This window comes from Olea europaea, chromosome 11 (assembly GCF_002742605.1).
Source record: "Olea europaea var. sylvestris chromosome 11, O_europaea_v1, whole genome shotgun sequence".
Taxonomy (NCBI): domain Eukaryota; kingdom Viridiplantae; phylum Streptophyta; class Magnoliopsida; order Lamiales; family Oleaceae; genus Olea; species Olea europaea.
Genome location: NC_036247.1, coordinates 12750909 through 12772850, shown reverse-complemented (window position 1 = coordinate 12772850; position 21942 = coordinate 12750909). Strand labels below are relative to the sequence as shown.

General features: G+C 38.8%; 2 protein-coding genes across 2 annotated transcripts in view; one reads left to right on the top strand and one right to left on the bottom strand.

The window, feature by feature from the left end:
• Positions 1-10040: 10040 nt before the first annotated feature.
• Positions 10041-12070, top strand: LOC111403422 (extensin-2-like). The gene has a single exon (XM_023031924.1). The coding sequence runs from the start codon at positions 10107-10109 to the stop codon at positions 11967-11969; it is 1863 nt and encodes a 620-aa protein (XP_022887692.1). The 5' UTR covers positions 10041-10106; the 3' UTR covers positions 11970-12070.
• A 2214-nt stretch (positions 12071-14284) lies between these two features.
• Positions 14285-21942, bottom strand: part of LOC111404472 (xanthine dehydrogenase 1-like) — a 20236-nt gene continuing 12578 nt past the window's right edge. Inside the window, exons 9-12 of the mRNA XM_023033272.1 lie at positions 17891-18025; positions 17245-17481; positions 16386-16559; positions 14285-14712 (exon numbers count right to left, since the gene is read on the bottom strand). Of these exons, the coding sequence (XP_022889040.1) occupies positions 14470-14712; positions 16386-16559; positions 17245-17481; positions 17891-18025 (789 nt within the window). The 3' untranslated portion in view covers positions 14285-14469. The remainder of the gene's footprint in view (positions 14713-16385; positions 16560-17244; positions 17482-17890; positions 18026-21942) is intronic.

Below are 21942 nucleotides of genomic sequence, written 5' to 3'. Positions count from 1 at the left end.
TGGTTAATTATTAGGAGTGGATATTTTTGGCCAAAGATGGGAGAATTATGCGTTCAGTATGCAAAGAGTTGTTTAGCATGCCATAAGCATGGTCCAATACAAAGGGGGCCAGCACGAGAGATGGCACCTATTATTAAACCTTGACCGTTCAAGGGTTGGGCGATAGATCTGATAGGGAAGATTTATCCCCCATCGTCCAAGCAACATACTTTTATTATAATTGCAACCGACTATTTCACCAAGTGGGTAGAGGCGGTACCTTTGAAAGAGATCACCCAAAAGAATGTCATAGAGTTTATCCGTGATCACATCATTTATAGGTTTGGAATTCCACAAACGTTAATGGTAGATCACGGAACATCTTTGAATGGGGATCAAGTGAACAAATTTTTGAGCGAGTTTGGGGTTAAATTAGTAAACTCCACACCATATTACGCTCAATCCAACGGACAAGCAGAATCTTCTAATAAGATTCTAAAAAATATCATCAGAAAGATGATAGATGAAAATGCCAGAAATTGGCACGAATGTCTGAACAAGGCCTTGTGGGCGTATAGAACATCACCTCGGTCAAGTACAAAAGTTACTCCTTTCCAACTTCCTTATGGACAGGAGGCCGTTTTACCTATGGAAATCAACGTGCAATCGATTAGAGTGTACTTGCAACATAAGTTGAATGACGATGAGCATGCAGAATCATTAGTTCAAAATTTATTGGGGTTGGACGAATTAAAGTTGGACGTTTTAGATAGATTGCAAGTTCAAAAATAAAGAATGGCTAAATTTTATAATAAAAAAGTCATAGTCAAGTTGTTCAGCCTGGGTGAACTAGTTTGGAAGACGATACTCCCTTTGGATAGCAAGGATCCAAAGTACGGGAAGTGGTCGCCCAATTGGGAAGGACCATACAAAATAAACAGTGTGTTGCCCAATAGAGCGTATCATTTGGAAGATTTAGATGGCACCAAGCACGTAAGATTCATTAACGGCAAATATTTGAAAAAATATGTTCTTTCTTCATGGAAATGTGAACAGATAAAAGCATAATCAAAATATGTTGAACGATTAAGGAAAACAAGGTCAGAGCGAAATACGTTCAAATAAAGTCCTTTATTATCAAATATTCATTAAAAAGATGCAAAAATACAAATAATGGATGCTCTACAAACTACAATTAAAAGTAAGCTGATCTCCCGGTTGATCGCCGAGTAAGAGGGTGGATTGGCCTCGCACCGCCTTCCTAAATGCATCGCTGCAATGGTGGGATCGCCGAGTAAGAGGGTGGACTGGCCTCACCACCTTCCTAAATGCATCGCTGCAATGGTGGGATCGCCGAGTAAGAGGGTGGACTGGCCTCACCACCTTCCTAAATGCATCGCTACAATGACGGGGAAAGAGGCTAAGAAGCACTCTCAGCAAGCAAGGTGGCCCGCAAGCATCCCAAAAATTGCCTTCTATCATCAACTCCTTGTAAAGGACAAAGAGACGATGGGAAGAATTTTGATGGTAAAAACTTTGCTGCTAGCCAAAAAATATTTCCTATACCTCCCACACCAAAGGTGACATCAAGGCAAATAGTAAAATGGGCAGACCAAACAATCCATTTTTATAGAAAGACGAAGGCTTCGGATTGATTATCAGAATGCCAAACAATGGCAGCAAATTGGTTTCGAAGGAGAAAATGAAGATGAAGATGGAAGATGGAAAGTGCGAAGCATACGTACATTTATAGGGGGTGAAGATGAAGAGACAGAATATGAGTAGCCACATTCTGCCTAATAAATGGAATTAAATAGCCCAAAGTCTTGGGAAAAGAGGTGAAAATATCAAAAGAAAATGTGCAAGATTTTTAGCACAAAGCAGTTAAATGCTTAAAGAATTGGCGATTAAAAGACAAACGTCAAATAAATGCACAAGAAGTTAACATATATATTCATTAATGATGAACAAGGTTACAAAGGAAAAATCAAATGCAAAATTACAAAAGAAAAAGACGTCATATGTCTTGATTACAGTCCACCCCACACTGAACGAATTCGTTCCCTAAGTTTTTCCCAATCCTCGTTCTACCGAGAGGAAGTGATGTTCAATTCGACCACGACATCATCATCAACTTCCAACTTCTTGTACTGCTCAACCAAGGACTTAGTTCGCTCAATTCCCTGGGAGGCGTTGCGCTTTTTGGCAGCCATTCTCGCCTTACAGTTGTCCATTTTGGCTTGAAGTTCCTTCATCTGAGCAGCCAAACTAACCATCAAAGAGTCTTCAATCATGACTTCGGAAGAGATATCTTTCAACTCATCCTCAGCCTTGTTGATCTCCAGACGCAAAGACTCTTTTTCAGATACGGCGCAAAGATATTGAGTACTTTTGGCCTTTAGTTCAGCATTCTTCGCCAGCAAAGAAAGGACCTCGGAGTGGATAGCTTTCAACGTCGCTTTAAAATCGACAGAAAGATTGAGCGACGGAAGTGTCAGTGCTTGCTCCAACTTCGCATTCAAATGCTCAAGTTTATCCTTGTGTCTGGTAGCACTAGCCCTACCAATGTCCATATCCATAAAGGACACGTACTCAAATATCGACTGCTTGAAGAACTTCAAATCTTCCTCTGAAGAAGCAGCGGGACGATCAGATGGAGTAGGGCGAGATGTCTTGATTTGCCCCCAGGAAGCGAACAAGTCTTGGATAGAACGCACAATCTTGTCAGCATCCTGCAAAGAAAATTGCCAATATTGAAGATTATCACTACAACGAACAAGATGGAAATAAAAGTGAAGCAAAGATTACCTCATCAACGATCGTGGAAGATGGCATATCCTCAGCCAAATCAGCCACCTGCGACTCCTCCATTCGTGAGGACTTCCCCTTATCTGAGCAAGAAGATGTTGCCACAACGGGCAGACTCATAGGAGTATCTGCAGAACTCAAAAGCAACAAATCAGAAACCAATAGCACAAGCAAAGGTAAAGCATCAAAAAACTGAATTACCTTCTGCTTCGATGTTTTGGGGGGTTGACGCTCTGGGAAGAAGGTGGCTCGTCCATGGGTTGTGATGAGGATTCCGGGACTGAAGATGTCTCTTTAAGCGTAGTCTCCTCATCAACCGGTTTGGATGAAGCAGCCTCATCGGAGGATGATGGAGCAGGAGCTGCCGATGCCAAAGCCTTTAAAGGAGAGGCTGAACTTTTCTGAGAAGTCCAAATAAATCATCAGCACACAGAAAAATTTCAAGTATGGAAAAGTATGCTTGTGAGTAAACCAATTTAATTACCTTCCTCCTGATGATAAGAGGGGTATCATCATCATCATCAACATCATCCTCCAGAATGGGAGATGCTGAGGCTGGCCGTTTGCGGCTTGGGGCACTCTTGGCTGTAGTAGGCTTAGCAAAGAGAGAAGAAGATGGACGAGCAGACTATTTAGCGCGACGAGGAGGAGAAGGACTCCGGATCGACAAAGGAGTGACTAAAATAGGGGAAGAAATGCTCGGCTGGTCTAGTGAATGAAATGCACGATTGACATCAGCGCAAACAATCTGCGCTTCACTGACGACTAGAGTTGTTTAAAAAGAGGATGGATGGCGTGGCTAGAATTGAAGGGGGCTAATGAAAAATAGCTTGTTAAAAGAAGATTGCGAGCATTTATAGCCTCTGCCTCCGCCTTATTAATAATATGAAAGCGGTCAATCAAGTTCCTTGAATAGCAAGGAGGAACAGGCCAAGTTTGGTCGAAACCAAGTTGGCGAGCAAAAAATTGGGGAGCATAAATTTCTACCCCTGCCTTGGCATTGGTCCCAGTTAAAATATCATGAAATAGCTCCCTCCCGATTAAAAACTGGATCCAAATGAGCAGGGAGGTGCTCGCGCTGTCTATAGTGGAGGGGGGATGCACATAGTTTGGAGTCAAAAAAGGAGGAAAAGGAAAAAAGGAAGGGATTGAATCCAAAGAATAAAAGAATGAAAAAATGTCCCTTCTAGACATATTTATAGGAGCCAAGGTCTCAATGGCTAGCTCATAGCAGCTAGCAGAGGAGCGAGAAATTGATGGAGCACCAAGCAATGGAAAATAGGATCTCAATCACAGTTGAGTGAACTAAAGAGGTCCACTACCAGTGGGAGATGCACCATTCTTCAATTGGGTTTGAAGAGAAACCATGCCTCTATAAAGAGCAGCCAAAAAGAAAGAACATAAATTCAAAGGCCTGCCACGCGCTAATTCGTGCGCTATGGATAAATAACTCAGGGAGGGCTTTATGCTTGGCACACACAAAACATTTTTACAAAGCCAAACTAGAAGAAAAGCCACTCGCTCAGTATGGAAAGGCTCAGCACTCGAATGATTGTGAAGGGTTTGCAGGCTTGAATAAGACTCGGTGTAGTTTTTAACAAACTTTGGGGTGCCACCAGAAATCAAGATACCAAGAAAAATAGTATCGCCCAAAGGTGGTAGATTCACTAGGGCCCCAACATCCCTTAAAGTAATAGACATGGGGCCAAGAGAGAAAATAAAGGTATTATACTCGGAAGACCAAAAACTCAAAGCGATCGAAAAAAGTGCTGAATCAAAAGTAGGGGGTCGAATAGAGATTTCTAACAAATCAGAAATCCTAGCATTATCAAAAAGTGTCTTAGTAGGACCATGGCCCACAAGACGAGCATGCCACCTATGAAAAACTACATCAAATTTAGGCCAAGTGCGAATACCTCTTTCGCGAAGTGGCTCCAGCGGCAGAGAGTTTAGAAATTGAGGGCCTTGAGTACAAGGAAACAGCTGGCCCACCGCCGACTGTTCGACTGCCTCTGCATTGTTGAAGAAAGGACCTAGGTAGAACTCATTGAGTTCGACATTGGCGGGCGCGAGAAAACTCGAAGTTATGTATGGACGACTCAGAAGTTTCTGAAAGTCATCAAAACTAAAGGAGTCACCAGCTTGAGATTGTGAAGTAGCCATTAGGGATGAAACGGAGTTTTTTCAGAGTTACATAGCAGGGAAGCAAAAGATAAACAGTAAATCGTGGGAGAGACGCGAAAAAGTGAGGCGTGATTTGGTGCAGTGAAATGGCGTGTTTGGGGGTTATAAGGGTTTGCAAAACGTCACACATTTTCAAGTTACAGAAGAAAACAATGATTGAAATTCTTGGAAATTTCGAATGTTGCTGGAAACACAAAGTGAATATGGCAAAATTTAATAATTGGTATTAATTCTGCCATATTGGAGGATAATTGTTGACACATAAAAATTCAGCCCAAATCGAACGGCCCAAGGAATGAATCCCAATTGGAGGGTCCCCAAATCAGATAGCTCAAAGAACAAAGCTCAATTAAACAATTCAAGATGAAGGCCCAAATAGGGAGGCCCAAGAACGCGGTAACGCCATCGCCCAAGTTTGCAAGTCGCCCAGAATCTGAGCGAATGGAGTGCCATGCAGTCGCCCAGAGTTATTACTCTATTCTCGCCCAAACCTTCAAGTCGCCCAAGGTCTTAGCAAACATAAAGTGTTGTGGTTATCAAGAAGTGCAGTTATCAAAGCAGTTATTAAAGCAGCCATATCACGTTCCACGATTCAAGGAATTCAATCGAAAACGGTTGAATGACGAAGAGTAATGGCAGCAGTTAAAAAAGGCAGTTTCATGATAAGTTGGCCATTACGAGGAAAGTGGGCAGTTGTAAAGCGATCAAGCAGTTTCTAGGCGATTGATCACAAAGAGATCATCCATGAAGTATAAAAGGGAGAAAAGACATAGAGCAAAGGACGGAATCAAAAACTCTCGAACAGAGAACATGTAATTTTAAATTCCTTAGGTTAGACTTAAACACTTTTTTCAGTAACTCGTGTGCTTGCGCCCCTTGGAGGCATTCTGTTTTTAATTTCCAATTGTAAAGTCATCGCCAATAAAAGAACACCCCTTTTTGGGACTTTGTCTTAAGAGGTTTGTCCCTTACACAATCGTCTGATCCCTTATAATTGTTAGCGACTAACCCACGCGAAACAACTTCTCTTTCGTTTTTACTTGTATAAGGAGAAAGATCTTAGATGGCACGCTTATCAGGGACATGAACAAGCATCAGATTAAGGATGGATAAGGGTTTTTATCATACAAATGGAACCTTTGGCTGAATTCTTTTTTTTTTTTTTTTTTTTTCCCTCAAAAGATGTCCCATTCAAAATTTAAATCAATATACATTAGATCAGTCAGTAAAAAATCCAAGAAAATAATAGAAAGACATGCTAATACTAACTCAAGTTTTGTTTCTCTCGACCGGTCGACCGATAATTTTGAGGTTATTCTTTACAAAATAATTACTTCGATGAAATTTGTTAAACTTGATTATAATGTGGACGCATCTACTTTTCCTATCATCTATGGCCAAAAATTTTGATATACACAAACAAATTTCACTCAATGTTAATATGTATATCATATAGCTTGTTTTCAATCATCAACTTCACAATTCTGAGAGTTTCTGAAAGAGTGAATTTTAATAATTTAATTCATCATAGTGAAATATTTTTAGACAAATCACCACCTCCACCTTATGCATTGCCATCACCTCCCCATATTATGTTTTAATTAGTCAAAGTACGATTTCATATATATAATACTAGCCTAAGGAAAATCAGAAAATCACTTTCTAATTCTTAAGTTAAATCATCTGCTCGCACATCGAACATGTAGGTGATGTTAGGTTTTACTTTAAACTTAATGATGAAGTAAATAAGGGATTAGAGTTTATGATGAAATGAGACCGTAGCAAGGCAAAATAATGATTTTTGATTTCATAATAATTTCGGATTTGTTCGTTTTTGGCGAATTGCTAATCTAATTCGATTGGAATCGAGCCAATGAATAAAACTCAGCGCCTTCGGCCCTAACGCAAAGCCAATTTTGGACAAAATCCATTGTTTAGACTCTCGTTTAGTCATTTTTGCTATCTATGGTAATTTTTGTTTTTACAATATCTCTTTCCATAAAATTCAGATTTGTATTCCGTTTGTTGGAGGATGATCCTGAAAATAAGGATTTTTCATCTTAGTAGTTATCTCATATTTTTCTATTTTTGGAAAAAAATCTTCTTTATTCTATTTTCCAAATTTTATTAGGTTTTTTTCTATTTAAGGTGTTATAAGCCCTTTGAGACGACAGTTCTTGAATTCAATAAAAATTTTCTTGAGAGTTTTCTCATTTTGTGATTGTTCATCTTCCCTATAATCTTCCGCTACGTCACTTAACAAGGCACATCGAACAAGAGGATTTAAACTGTTTTTGAATTTGACAGTGCAATAATAATGAAAAGTTAAGATTTATTAGTTCTTTTAAAAGATTCACAACCAACTTGCATTGGGTATAGCGATAAAAATTAATTCTCCGCGTCAAATAAAATTTTCCAAGTGAACTATTTAATATTCGTTAAACTAATAGATTTTTTTTTTCTTTTTTTGGTTCCAAACTATTAATTTATAGAGGTTTAAATGTAGTTAGTTAACAAAATTTGTACAAGTGAAATTATAAATTACATATTTATCTCAGTAATACTTGCGTCAAGTTAGCATTCTGTAACACAAATTATTGTCGTTATGATTTTTCTTAGACGCAGCTCAAAAAAAAAAAAAAAATGAAATTTATCCCATGTTTGGTGTATATTCTTTAAAATTTATTTTTCTTCGAATTCATTTTTATTCACACATTTTTTCAATGAATAAAGAACATTTTTATACTTTTTAATGAGACATCGTCCAGAAACATCACTTTGTAAAAAATCTACATCAAATATGCCCTCAGACTTCCGAAATTCTCTTTATTATTGCCATTTTTGTCTCTTTTCCTTTCATCTTAATACATATTATATTTCTGACTATCATTCATCTGAAATTTTGGTGTGACAAAATAATTTAGTCTTTTTTAATTAGAATAAAGGGAAGAGTCCTATAAGGTTTAATAATTAAAACGGAAGGTATAGAGATAGAATTAGACTGATTTCCAAGATGCTTTTTTGAATATTCCTCAATGTCCCGCTATTCACAAAACGTGAGAAGCAGTTGGTTAATTAATTGTGCAATACTGATACTATAGCATCTCTCTTTTTTGAATGCTTTAGTATTATGAATATTTCGTATTAGAGTAAAATTAAAGACCATTTTATGAGAGTTTGATACAACACTCTATGATCCATGTTTTCATTCAGTGTGTTGTTTTATCTTAATCGCAACGTCCTTTTGAACTATTATTGAAAATAAAAGAAAATCTCAAAATATTATTAAGGCAAGTGTTCCTACCTAGTAATTTAGAGAGTGTGGTTGTAGTGACACTAAAGTTCATTAATCTTTATTCATTATCACACTTACATTCTTAACTTTTTTCTTCGTCACATTCTTATTTTTAACATTTCATTAATCAAGAAATCTTGTCCATAATCGTGATTTGCGTTCAAAAATATTGTTAATAGGCATTAAAATGAGGGTCAAATATTTAATTGTATTGAGTCTTTTTACTCTATCTTAAAGAAAATTTCGGTGAGAAACCATAATCAGGAACAATTTATGATAATTTGAGAATAAGAATGCGACAAAAAATAGTTTGAAACATAAATGTGATAATATGTAAATTTTATGAACCTTTCATACAACTAAAATGTAGTTTAGTTATTAAAAATCGTGGTGTGAATATATTTAATTAGATATTATTTTGCAAATATAGTAAACATTTAGTTTAGGGTTACCCCTATGTTGTTTTCCGTTAAAATAAGTATTAGAACTCATTGTTTGACGGCTTTGTATTGAACTGCATTAGATTTTTATCGAGGGTTTCGCAATGTTATTGTGTTTATTATTCTGTAGCATTCGATTGCGAATTAATGAATTATTAGTTTTTGAAATTTTAAATATTCATATAATCGAGTCTTTTCTTCATATATTAATTTGTTAGTTCAGTATTTACATGGCCAGCTCAAGAGGATTGTTCACATCTAAATTTGGTAAAGAAGACAAAAAATAATCCTTATTCTTATCAATCAATTCCTTACTAAATTGCCTATCATTTTTCACTAACGATACAACTATATATTTTAATGACTTCACAAGCCTAAAATGTCAAAAGTCAGATTTCGAATATATATGCATATAAAATAAATTTTAGTCTTATTTTCATTGAATTAATACAAGTTACTTAACAATAAATTAAAAATTAAACACCAAAGCTGACCTCAAGTGATATTGGTGGAGATATTGGATTGAAGGCCGACAAAATACAAGCCACGTCATTGATCTCAAATTCATTAGATATTGTATAAAAATAAATTCATTTCTCACAAAGTTGACTTCTATAGAGTTTATTAAATCCAAGCTCATCAGTATTGCTTTATACAATGGAAAGATGGATCAATCAACTTACGAGGAACCAGTAATGTTACTTTCTGGTCCAATTTTCTATCTACTTACACGTGAACAAAATCGACTAACAAACCTCCTCTTCCTCTCGGGTTCCAAGAATTCGAGCAGGATTTTATATCTATCTCATAAACAAGAGATACACTCAAAACTCTTGGTCGACCGCAATCATTGATAGAGAACCAAATGGAGAGCATTTGCAAACCTGAAAAGAAAATAGGTAAAATATCTTCAGAAGTAACTGCTTGGATGTCCTTAATTATTTTTTAAAAATTCCACAAGGACACATAATTAAATATTAAAAACAGCAATTTGACATAATTATAATGAATCACGGACTCTTAATTAATGTCATCATTTTCATTTTTTAAATTAATTATTTAGTGGAGAAGAAACTTCATAGTCATTTCCAGGCAATGCGCTTTTTAATTAAAATTATTTATACTTGTAATTCTAGCCAGACAATACATAACCAACTACTGAAAATTGACTTGTTCGTGGCTACTGGGATCAAATATTAAGATCTTAGTGGGAAAACATGAAGTTTTATTAGTTGACTTATTCAGGTTAGCCAGGCTGTTTGTTTCATTAAACAATTGTATCACTATCTAAAATGATTGGACGAGAGAACTATATAAAGGGTCATTATATGTCCCCCCAAATCATCCAAGATACTTATTCTCAAGTTTTGTGCTCCTGAGACTATTTAGGGCTGCAAAAAATGATATCCCCAGGAAGGTTGCGCCAAAGGCGCTCCCTTGCCTACGCGGTGGTGTTTTGCTTGATAGCCACCAGTGTAGTTGCTGATAAACCTTATATTTATGCTTCCCCACCACCGCCTTATATTTACAAATCCCCACCTCCACCATCTCCATCGCCACCTCCTCCCTATGTTTACAAGTCCCCACCACCACCTTCTCCACCGCCACCTCCACCTCCTCCATCTCTATCGCCACCACCTCCATACGTTTATAAGTCCCCACCTCCAGCATCTCCATCAACACAACCTCCGTATATTTACAAGTCTCCACCACCACCTTCTCCATCGCCACCACCTCCTTATGTTTATAAGTCCCCACCTCCACCTTCTCCATCGCCACCTCCCCCATATGTTTACAAGTCCCCACCTCCACCTTCTCTATCGCCACCACCTCCCTACATTTACAAGTCTCCACCACCACCTTCTCCATCGCCCCCACCTCCCTACATTTACAAGTCTCCACCACCACCTTCTCCATCGCCACCACCTCCCTATATATATAAGTCCCCACCTCCTCCATCTCCATCGCCACCACCTTCGTATGTTTACAAGTCCCCACCACCACCGTTTCCATCCCCACCTCCTCCATATGTTTACAAGTCTCCACCACCACCGTCTCCATCCCCGCCACCTCCTTATGTTTATAAGTCCCCACCTCCCCCATTTCCATCGCCACCTCCCTCGTATGTTTACAAGTCCCCACCTCCACCTTCTCCATCGCCTCCACCTCCCTACATTTACAAGTCTCCACCACCACCTCCATATGTTTACAAGTCCCCACCTCCTCCATCTCCATCGCCGCCACCCCCGTATGTTTACAAGTCCCCACCACCACCGTCTTCATCCCCACCACCCCCGTATGTTTACAAGTCTCCACCACCACCGTCTCCATCGCCGCCACCTCCTTATGTTTATAAGTCCCCAACTCCCCCATCTCCATCGCCACCTCCTCCAAATGTTTACAAGTCCCCACATCCACCTTCTCCATCGCCACCACCTCCCTACATTTATAAGTCCCCACCTTCTCCATCTCCATCCTTACCACCTTCGTATGCTTACGAGTCCCCACCACCACCATCTCCATCTCCACCACCTCCATATGTTTACAAGTCCCCACCCCCTCCATCTCCATCGCCACCGCCTCCATATGTTTACAAGTCCCCACCTCCCCCATCTCCATCGCCACCATCTCCCTACATTTACAAGTCCCCGCCACCACTACCTCCCTACATTTACAACTCCCCACCACCACCACCACCACCACCATCTCCTTCTCCACCACCTCCATATGTTTACAAGTCCCCACCTCCACCATCGCCATCGCCACCGCCTCCCTATGTTTACAAGTCCCCACCTCCCCCATCTCCATTGCCACCGCCTCCATATGTTTACAAGTCCCCACCTCCCCCATCTCCATCTCCACCACCTCCCTACATTTACAAGTCCCCGCCACCACCATCTCCCTCTCCGCCACCTCCATATGTTTACAAGTCCCCACCTCCACCATCTCCATCGCCGCCACCTCCATATGTTTACAAGTCCCCACCTCCACCATCTCCATCGCCGCCACCTCCATACGTTTACAAGTCCCCACCTCCACTATCTCCATCCCCACCACCTCCGTATCTTTACAAGTCACCACCTCCTCCATCTCCATCTCCATCTCCATCTCCACCACCACCTTATATATATAAATCCCCACCTCCTCCGTTCCCTTCTCCACCACCTCCCTATTATTACATATCTATGCCTCCCCCAAGTAAGTCACCACCACCCCATTACTATTACAAATCCCCACCTCCGCCAAAGCACAAGGAGCATTGAATTCATTACTATTACAAATCCCCACCTCCACCAAAGCACAAGGAGCATCCACTACACTATCATAAGTCACCACCATCTCCATCTGCTATGCCAAAATACTACTACAATTCACCTCCACCTCCACATTACTAATAATTCCACAGCTGCCTCTTGCATCAACTACGATTGTGCTGACAATAATTAAATTATAATTCAACAGAAGATTTGGTACAAGTGTGATTATGCATTTTTTGATTTTACCAAGTTTATTTTGTGAATAAGCTGGATCTTAAAGAAGATCCGTGCCATTTGTACCTCTTTAAAGCTTTGGTTTGTATTGCATTTTTTAATAAGAAAACATGGATTTCTTTTGGGCCGGAAATTAATATGGAACTGTTATTACTATTATCAATGCTGAGGCTTAATACCCTAATTGTTTACTCAAATGACAATATATCTATCAAGTGTGACATTTTTTCTCCATTACTAATGTCGTTTACGATGCTCAGTCTTTGTTTAAGGGAGCTCAAATTCCAAATATTGTCATAGTATCATTCAGAGTATTCATTCCCACAAACTTTCTCGATTTTAAGTTTCGATACAATAATTCTCATGTTGTTAATATTGATCGTGAAGTTAAGTTGAATTTTGAAAATTTTTTGTTGCACTGAATTCCTTTCTCATGAGCTGAAATCGCATATTGACTTTTAGAAAACAGTTAACATGCAACATACTTTCATTGAAGATCAAACGTGTAAAGATATTGCAGAATCTCGGCTTCATACTTCTTAACGATAATATCACCAGTTCTATATAAATTTGGAACCCATTTTGACGAGTTGGTCCAACAAGATATTGAAGCACGCAAAGTTACTAGTCACCCCTTTGTGAAATATTTGTGCATTAAAGTTTTGATCAATAAAAGGAAATTAGTATTTTTCCTTTGCAATCTATTGCTAATCTACTCACAGCCTTTTTTAAATATCGGATATCCCACTCTTTGAATGGTAAATTGCATCCTTCCATCCATATTTGTCATTATATCCACATAAAATAACGAATTTGCCCTCCTCTTTAAATTAAAAATAAAAAATAAAAAGAAGAAAACAACTAAACAAAAAAATGAAGGAAAAATTGCAGTAGGAGTCCCAAATCTTTTCAAATATTACAAATAGTTCACAACTAAAACAATACAATTGACAAAATTAAGGAAGAAAAAAAAAAAAAATTTCCCCAACTACCCCTACTCCCCAATACAATCCAATCCCCACGCAATCCACCACAAATTGACTTATGCTCTATAAGATTTCTCTAAATTAGCTTATCTGCTTCTACGTAACATCAAAATCTTGAGTGATGATCAATTTGAGGATTGTAATGCAGCATATAATGTCAAGTAAATTTGAATGTCTTATTGCTTTATTTTTGCTCCTTTCTTTATTGTAACACTTAATAGGTTACATATTTTATTAACTTGTATGCGGTCTTTACAGCATTAGATTCAGTTTCTATCGTATTCAACAACACATTGGCAATTTGTCTATGTTTGTTTACTCTATTTTGTCGACGTTGTTTTTTTAACCCTAGCTTTGGGATGTTTTACTGATCTATTGACTATGTAAAGATGCCAATAGCTTGATTTGTCCAGGTATGCTCTGAAAGATGGATTTTTATTGCAATTTTGAATGTTTAATTTACTTAGTTGTTTGGCTGAATATATTGAAGAGCAAACTAAATTCATAACGAAATGTCTAGGAATAGGATATCTTCAACCGGATTGTTCTATTGATCAGTGTTTATTGAATATCTAATAGGTAGCAATCGACATCACAGAAAATAGCATGTACCAATTTCTCTCATAGTGAATTAGTGTAGCAATAAATAAGAACTTAATTTTCATAACTCTTGTGTGTCTATTTTCTTCCTGCTATTTTATTGCTCTTGGCGATATAGAATTATGATTTCTAATTCTCAACAAATAGTAGATTTGAGATGGCCCAAAATGAGATGGAACATTTGGCGGAACTTCTTGTTCCGGAGTGGAAGATGGAAGGGAAGGAGACACCAAGCAAGGGCAAACGAGATGACATTTCCATTAAGCAAGGAATCATCAACCATTTCAAGAATCACCAAATCAAAGTGGGACCTCAATTTCGAGAAGCGGTTGATGGCCTAGTTTCTAATATTTTAGCAGACTCCATCAAGTCACATGATTTTGATATAGCAGATACATTGGCAATATAATTTCAGCAAAGACCAAAACGTGAAAAGAAATTGCCTAGTCCGGGCTTCATACTTCCAGCAATGTTTTAATAAAATTTTGTAAAATAATTTACTTAACATAATGGGCACAAAAACTGAGCCTTCTTATAATCGCAATTTTCTTATAAATTCACAGCCATACGTACGAACTGTAGTACATATTTCCATTTGTTACAGATTGAGTATGGTCTAATTCACAGGAGATATATACAAAGAATCATTTTTCTAATCAAATGGTAAGAGTTTCGCGGCACTACAATCAAACGCTAAGCTTTGGACGGAAATCAGAGTTCACGAAAGCTTTGATAAATTCATCTGTACACGCCATTCGTATACGCTCAGGTGTTGCAGGATTATCGAGAGGAAACCAATCAGTACAACCTACTTCAGCCCGTGCAGCAATAATGGCATCTTTTATGGCGAAGAAAACAGATGAAGCGAGAAAAAATGGAGGCTCTCCTACTGCTTTTGATGAGTGGATGGCCTTATCATTCGGAGCACCCTGTCAACATAGCCAAGAAAGGCATGATTCAGTCTCTCAGCAAACCTCTCAAAGCACAAAATATTAAGCCCTTATTTGGTTCAGCTTAAAAATGGATTAAGATTAAAGTCAAAATCAACAATTAATTATAACCATACATTTCATGGGACACACAACTTTTCAATCGCACATTCCATCAACTTTCATCAAAATTTACTAAAAATATAATTTTTATCCAAACCAAGCAGGGGCAGGGATAAACAACAGAATCACCAATATCCCAACCCACATTTTGGCCCCACTTGGACAGTCCATGCCCAGTTCTAGAGGCCCTTGGCCAGCCCGAGCTATATGCCAGCCAGGCCTCTATTTTTCCAAAAGAAAGGGTGGGGGTGTGCAAAAATTCATGACACAGCATTAATTCGGACAAGAAGCAAATATGTCTTTTTTTCTTTGATTTCCCCATAATAAGCCAATTAAAGATGGAAAATCATTCGTTATCATGACATCATTTGAAATAATCATGTTTCCTTACGAACACTAGGTGCTAGTTTGATGGAGCTTTTAAGCCAATTAAAATCAATTTTTTTATCATTATTTCACTATTCCAGTCGTCGTTTTTTAATTATTTTCTCACAGGTAGAACCCACTTTATCTCTAAAGATAAAAAAATCAATTCTCAAAATCCCTACCAAACAAGCACTAGGTATATTTATATTAAGTAAATATTCATCGTGGAAAAGAGATTGGGAACTTTTGGGATACATGCACAGTTCTTCCAAAGCTAACGACATATAATCAGAGCTAATATTAGATCATAGAATTTATACTTCTCTTTCATTTTTCACTTATACAAGGAGAAGGATCTGAGATGGCACGCTTATCAGGGACATAAACAAGAATCAGATTAAGGACTAGGTCCTGGATAAGGGTTTTTATCATACAAATGGAACCTTTGGCTTTTTTTTCGGTTTTCCTCAAAAGATGGACTACTCAAAATTTAAATCAAAATACATCAGATCAGTCGGGAAAAAATCCATAAAAAGACATAGAAAGACATGCTAATACTAACTCAAGTTTTGTTTTTCTAGACCATAATTTTGAGATTATTCTTCACAAAATAATTACTTTAATGAAATTTGTTAAACTTGATTATAATGTGTACGCATCTACTTTTCCCATCTTCTATGGCCAAAAAAATGTTGATATACAAAAACAAATTTCACTCAAATGTTAATATGTATATCATATAGCTTGTTTTCAATCATCAACTTCACAAGTCTGAGAGTTTCTGAAAGAGGAAATTTTAATAATTTAATTCATCAAAGTGAAATGTTTTATGTCACGGATACAACATGATTTTTCCTATTTTACCAAATAGAAAAATTTTCGCATATTCATCATTTTTCGGGAGAAACACAATTGATATAACCATAGAAGCAAACTTCCAAGAGCATGTTTAGTTAAGCTCTAATAAACATTCACTCACGAAATTATTTTTTATTGGTCAAAATTGAAAATAAGTTAATAATTCGAGAGCAAGGTAAGAGTTTCTTTCAAATAAGTAACTATTTTTCAGATAAAGTAAGAAAAAATCTATCCAAATGTGTTTAGAAACAAAAAGTTACTTAAATTTGAGCTTAGCCAAAAGAAAGTCTACCAAGGAATGAGGGAAAAGGTGGCAGGATGTTTACCTTCAGGAGAGAGACATTGAATTTAAAGGGCACGTCATTAACTGAAGGAATTTTATAACTACCGGGCCCACAAGTGTACAAGCAACCAGACGGTATCCATTTGTGAGCAGCATCACCCCATTTTAGCTCTTCCAAAGTGACCCATCCAAGACCTTGTACAAATGCTCCTTCAATCTGCATTAAATAATGGAATAAACAGAGGAAAGAGCCTTTCACAAGAAATGAGGAATACTCGAAACTCAGTTTTTTCTTCTTTTTTATTTTCTCTCTTTAAGGATAACTTCAATATTTCTATATGCCGTTATTGAAATGACAATTCCAACATGAAAAGATAATAAGTCATCATCTAGTCTAATCATTGAAGTACTAAACAAACTAGGTTCATGGTAGCACACAGTTGAATACAAAATTATATAAACAAGCTATTTCACATTCTTATAGCTTAAAAAGCTTTTAGAAGTGGTGATTCAACATGGTATAAGAAGAGGAAGAGTTTTCGAGTTCAAGTTTCATTGTCACCTATTTATGAAAATTGTGCACTTGTCAAGCCTTTTAAGAAAGATCGATTATAGTATATACGTGAAGGAGCACGTTGAAAACCTAATCTAAATAAATGTTTTTACGCCTTTTCCAATAGCTTGAGCTTGAGTAGATGAGGTAGTCCAACACCAATAAAATCCCATCAACTAACGATAGTCGCCGAGGACTGAATTTGCATCTATAATAGAAGGTTCAGAACCAATTTGCTAGTCGGGGAATAGGTTAGGGACCAATTTTGCAATTTCCCCAATAACAGAATCTAGAAATTCCATAAAATAATATATCGGTCTAATAAAAGTAAAAGGAGAAGTAAAGCAACCTGTCCGACATCAATTGCCGGATTGATAGAAAATCCAAGATCCATAATCACATCTGATCGCCTTGTGTGAAAGTCTCCAGTAAGTGTGTCAATTTCGACTTCAGAAAATGCAGCCCCAATAGTGAAGTACCTGAATGGTTTCCCATTTCCAGTTCCCCAATCAAAGCCAATATCAGGTGTAATAAAAAATCCATGTGCCGATAGGTCTATTCGCTCCATGTAGCATGCATTTGCAAGCTGAAAATTGAAAACAGATCACTCACATTACAATCATAATCAATAGCTTGATACATGTAAACATTCTTAAGGTTGGATAGAATGAATTGAGATAAATAATTTCAAACTGCAAAATATTTGTGTAACGAAACGTCAGCACATGATGTGCAGATAACAAGGTATCAACTAAGGAACAACTTTGGCTAATCTCAAATTAGTCAAAATTACTTTTTAAGTTTTATTTCCAAACGTGTTTGGATAACTAATGTTTTCCTTACTTTTAAGGAAAATTATTTATTTTAAAAGTCACTTATTAACCTTTTAAGCTTACCAAAAACAAATGAAAGATCTGAAGCAGAAGAAGCAGAATTTTAGTAGGGAATATTAGCTCCTGAAGTAGATACTGCAACTAAAGCAGCGATAAACATACCTCGGCAAATGAACCAAAATTATGTTTTGATGCAACAGGTGACATTCGTGCTTTTATTTGTTTGCACGCATCTAAAACTGCTGCTCCATACATGTCAGAACTTGCAGAAGCTGCCGTTGGTGATGCATTTGGGACCTAGTTTGCAGCAAAAATAAAAATGAAAATGAAAATAGGCAATTTATGCAGTATAAGAAATTTAGTTAACAACTAGATCACAAATTATTAACATAATATTTTTACAGTGTGTGGATGAAGCAGGGATTAAGACATGACAAAATCAATGGTTTTCTCAACATAAAACCGCAAAATATTAGTCAGGCAAGCATTACTTCCTGCTGAACTTGGTTATATGCCCTGCTTGCTCTTCTAGAGGTATATCCTAACAGGAGAGAACAGTGTGTTTTTTAAAGCTTTCACTAAAATGATTCTCATAGTCCACCAAAGAATACAAACCATTATGTGACAGTAGAAAATGAGAATGCCATCAGTATGCAATTGGACAGTGAAAATTAATTTAGTTCGTTAAGAACGTTTATTATGTTGAAGACCTATTTTAAATGAGTTTATCCCTCTCTAACGCTTAGCTTTACTTATATTATGTCTTCAACACACATTCTTGTGCAGGCCACACTCATTAAAGGCCTAACACACATAATTATCATAAATTAGTGGCGGCAAGGCTGATAGGCCACCAGTCCGGTTCACATATGCTAGAAGAAAGAAGAGCAATGATACTACAGATTCGGCCAAGTCAGTTGAGTTTGTTAGAGAGGGGTAAAAATGTAATATTCTGTGGTAGGAAACGTAAATAAAAACGGTGAGACAATAGACGGGAAGGGCAGGGAAAATCTGGTTTTCTGTTGAGAGTAGGGAGGAGAGACAGGGCCTCTCAAATAGCCCTGAACTTGTATCTTTTCTGTTTCAATTCATCTGATTTCATAAATAAACCATTCATTTTACTATATTTTGAGTGTTATTTCCATCTAAGCAGGTGGGACTCTATCAATTTGGTATCAGAGCGTCATTTCTGGGACCATGACAATTACGGATCGTGTGGGACAACTGGAATCAAGGTTGGATGGGTTACAGGAAGGAGTGGAGCTACTGAAGTCAGAAATGCAGCGGGATATGGCAATGATAATGGAGAAGCTCGACTTTGTGATGACAAAGTGGGGAGAACAAGAGAGGAACAGGAAGGAAAAGGGGAACTCATCCAACTCACCGGATCCAACCATGGATTCGGAGGCACCAATCAAAATACAGGAGTTCGGCGAAGGAACTCAAGGACAGTTGCGTCGAGAGGATATGGGGCGGTTGGAAAATAGAACCTGTCAGTTGGAGATGCCGGTATTCAATGGAGGAGCCCGATGCTTGGATTTTCAGAGCAGAAAGGTATTTTAACATCAACCAATTTTCTGATTGGGAGAAAATCGAGGCAATTGCAGTTTGTTTCGAGGGCGAGGCTCTTGCGTGGTATCAGTGGGAAAATGGGCGACAGCTTTTAATTCATTGGGATGATCTGAAATTACTGCTACTAGAGAGGTTCAGGCCATCTCAAGAGGGTAGCGTGTCGGAAAAATTTCTGGCTCTCAAACAAGATGGGTCTGTGAGAGACTACCGCCGTTGGTTTGAGTTGTTAGCTACTCCTTTGCAGGCGATCCCAGAGTCGGTATTGGAAGAAAACTTCCTAAATGGGTTGAGTCCAGTGATTAGAGCTGAAGTGAGGATGCTAAGGCCACAGGGATTGGGCCAAATTATGGAGATGGCCCAACGGGTCGAGGACCAGAATGAGTCCCTAAAACGAGCCCAAGCGTCGGTAGGCCCAATTAGATCTAGGCCCTCCAACGCAGCCCATCTTATACCAATTTATTTGGGAGCAGCCCAAATTATGCCAGTCCGTATCCAAAAGGAACGACTCCAACCCTCCAAAGCAACCAGCAGGCCCCGATTACAGTTCCCAGAGCTCCGATAGTCGCGACCCAACGATCGGCGCTAAACACCAAAGCAGCGCCGAGTTTCAAGCGACTAACCGACGCCGAGCTTCAGTTGAAGAAGGAGAGGGGTCTATGCTACCGCTACGAAGAGCAGTTCTTTCCGAGTCACCACTGCAAAAATCGGGAATTACAAGTATTGTTAGTGCAAGGGGAAGAGGTGGAGGAACCGCTGGAGGAACTCGAGGAGGAGGCTGAAAATCATGTGGGGGATACGGTGGAGTTGTCCATCAAATCTGTGGTTGGGTTGACTGCGCCTAAAACCATGAAGTTGGGAGGGCAGATTTCAAGACATGCAGTGGTAGTCCTTATTGACTGTGGAGCTACGCATAATTTCATCTCGAGTGAGCTAGTCCAGACTGGGGCTACGAGTTATGGAGTCGGCAAGCTACAGGGTTCTCATGGGAACGGGGTTGCCGGTGAAAGGAGGCGGTATTTGTCAGGGGGTAGTGGTTTCACTACCTCATGTTGATGTGCTTGAGGACTTCCTACCCTTAAAATTGGGCTATACAGATGTTATTCTGGGAATGAAGTGACTAGAAACTTTGGGCCGGATGCAAGTGAATTAGGGCACCTTAACTATGCGCTTTAAGGTGAAGGGGGAAACTGTAGTATTGCAAGGAGACCCTAGCTTGGGTAAGACGCAAGTGTCGTTGAAGTCTCTGGTTAAAACTTTTAAGGAGGAGGAACAAGGAATTTTGCTGGACTTGAGTTGTATGGAGGTGGAGTCGAGGGCAAACGAAGCAGTAGTGCACCACTCAATTAAGGAGTTGCTACAATACCATCGCAGGGTGTTTGAATGGCTAAACGAACTGCCCCCGCCAAGGGCACGAGACCATGCCATTCTCCTGCAACCCGGGGCAACTCCGATAAACGTGAAGCCCTACAGATATCCCTATGTTCAGAAGAACGAAATTGAGAAGTTGATTAAGGAAATGCTGGCTGCCGGAATCATACAGCTAAGTCTCAGCCCGTTCTCGAGCACTGTCTTGTTGGTAAAGAAAAAAGACGGTAGCTGGAGGTTTTGTGTCGATTATCGAGCACTAAATAAGGTCACTGTGCGTGACCGTTTTCCAATCCTAGCACTTGACGAGTTGTTAGATGAATTACATGGGGCTCGTGTGTTCTCTAAGTTGGGCCTGAAATCTGGCTATCATCAAATCAGAGTTAGACAGGAGGATATCCATAAGACTGTCTTTCATACTCACGAGGGGCACTATGAGTTCTTGGTCATGCCATTTGGGCTGACCAATGCCCCTGCAACTTTTCAATACCTGATGAATGAGGTATTTTGGCCCTACCTACGGAAATTTGTCCTTGTCTCCTTTGACGACATTTTGGTTTATAGTAAATCAGTTGATAAACACCTGCAACACCTGAACATGGTGCTGGAAGTGTTGCAAGAGCAACGGTTATTTGCTAATAAAAAGAAGTGCTTGTTTGGGCAACCGGAAGTGTAGTACCTTGGTCATGTGATTTCTGAGAAAGGAGTAGCAGCTGATCAGTCGAAAATTGAGGCAATGGTGAGCTAGCCGAGCCCAAGCAACATCAGGGAGCTTCGGGGGTTCTTGGGGCTTACAAGCTACAACAGGCGGTTTGTGGCGGGCTACGCTAAGTTAGCTTGGCCTCTGAGTTACTCAAGAAAGACAGATTCAAATGGAATGAAGAAGCGGAGGCAGCCTTTCAAACTCTTAAGTCAGTTATGGTCAATGTTCAAGTCCTTACTCTACCTGATTTTTCTAAGCAGTTTGTGGTGGAAACCGATGCCTCGGGCCACGGGCTAGGGGCAGTCTTGATGCAAGAGAGTCACCCTATCGCATACTTCAGTAAGGTTCTTCCACAAAGTATCAGGCAAAAGTCAGTTTACGAGAGGGAATTAATGGCCATTATATTCGCCATCCAGAAATGGCGTCACTACTTGTTGGGAAGACTGTGGTCAGAAAAGATCAGCGTAGTTTGAAATTTTTATTGGAACAGCGGCTGGTGGGTGATGATCATCAAAAATGGCTCTATCAATAAAAATGGGGTATCAATTCGACATCCAGTATCGCCCGGGTTTGG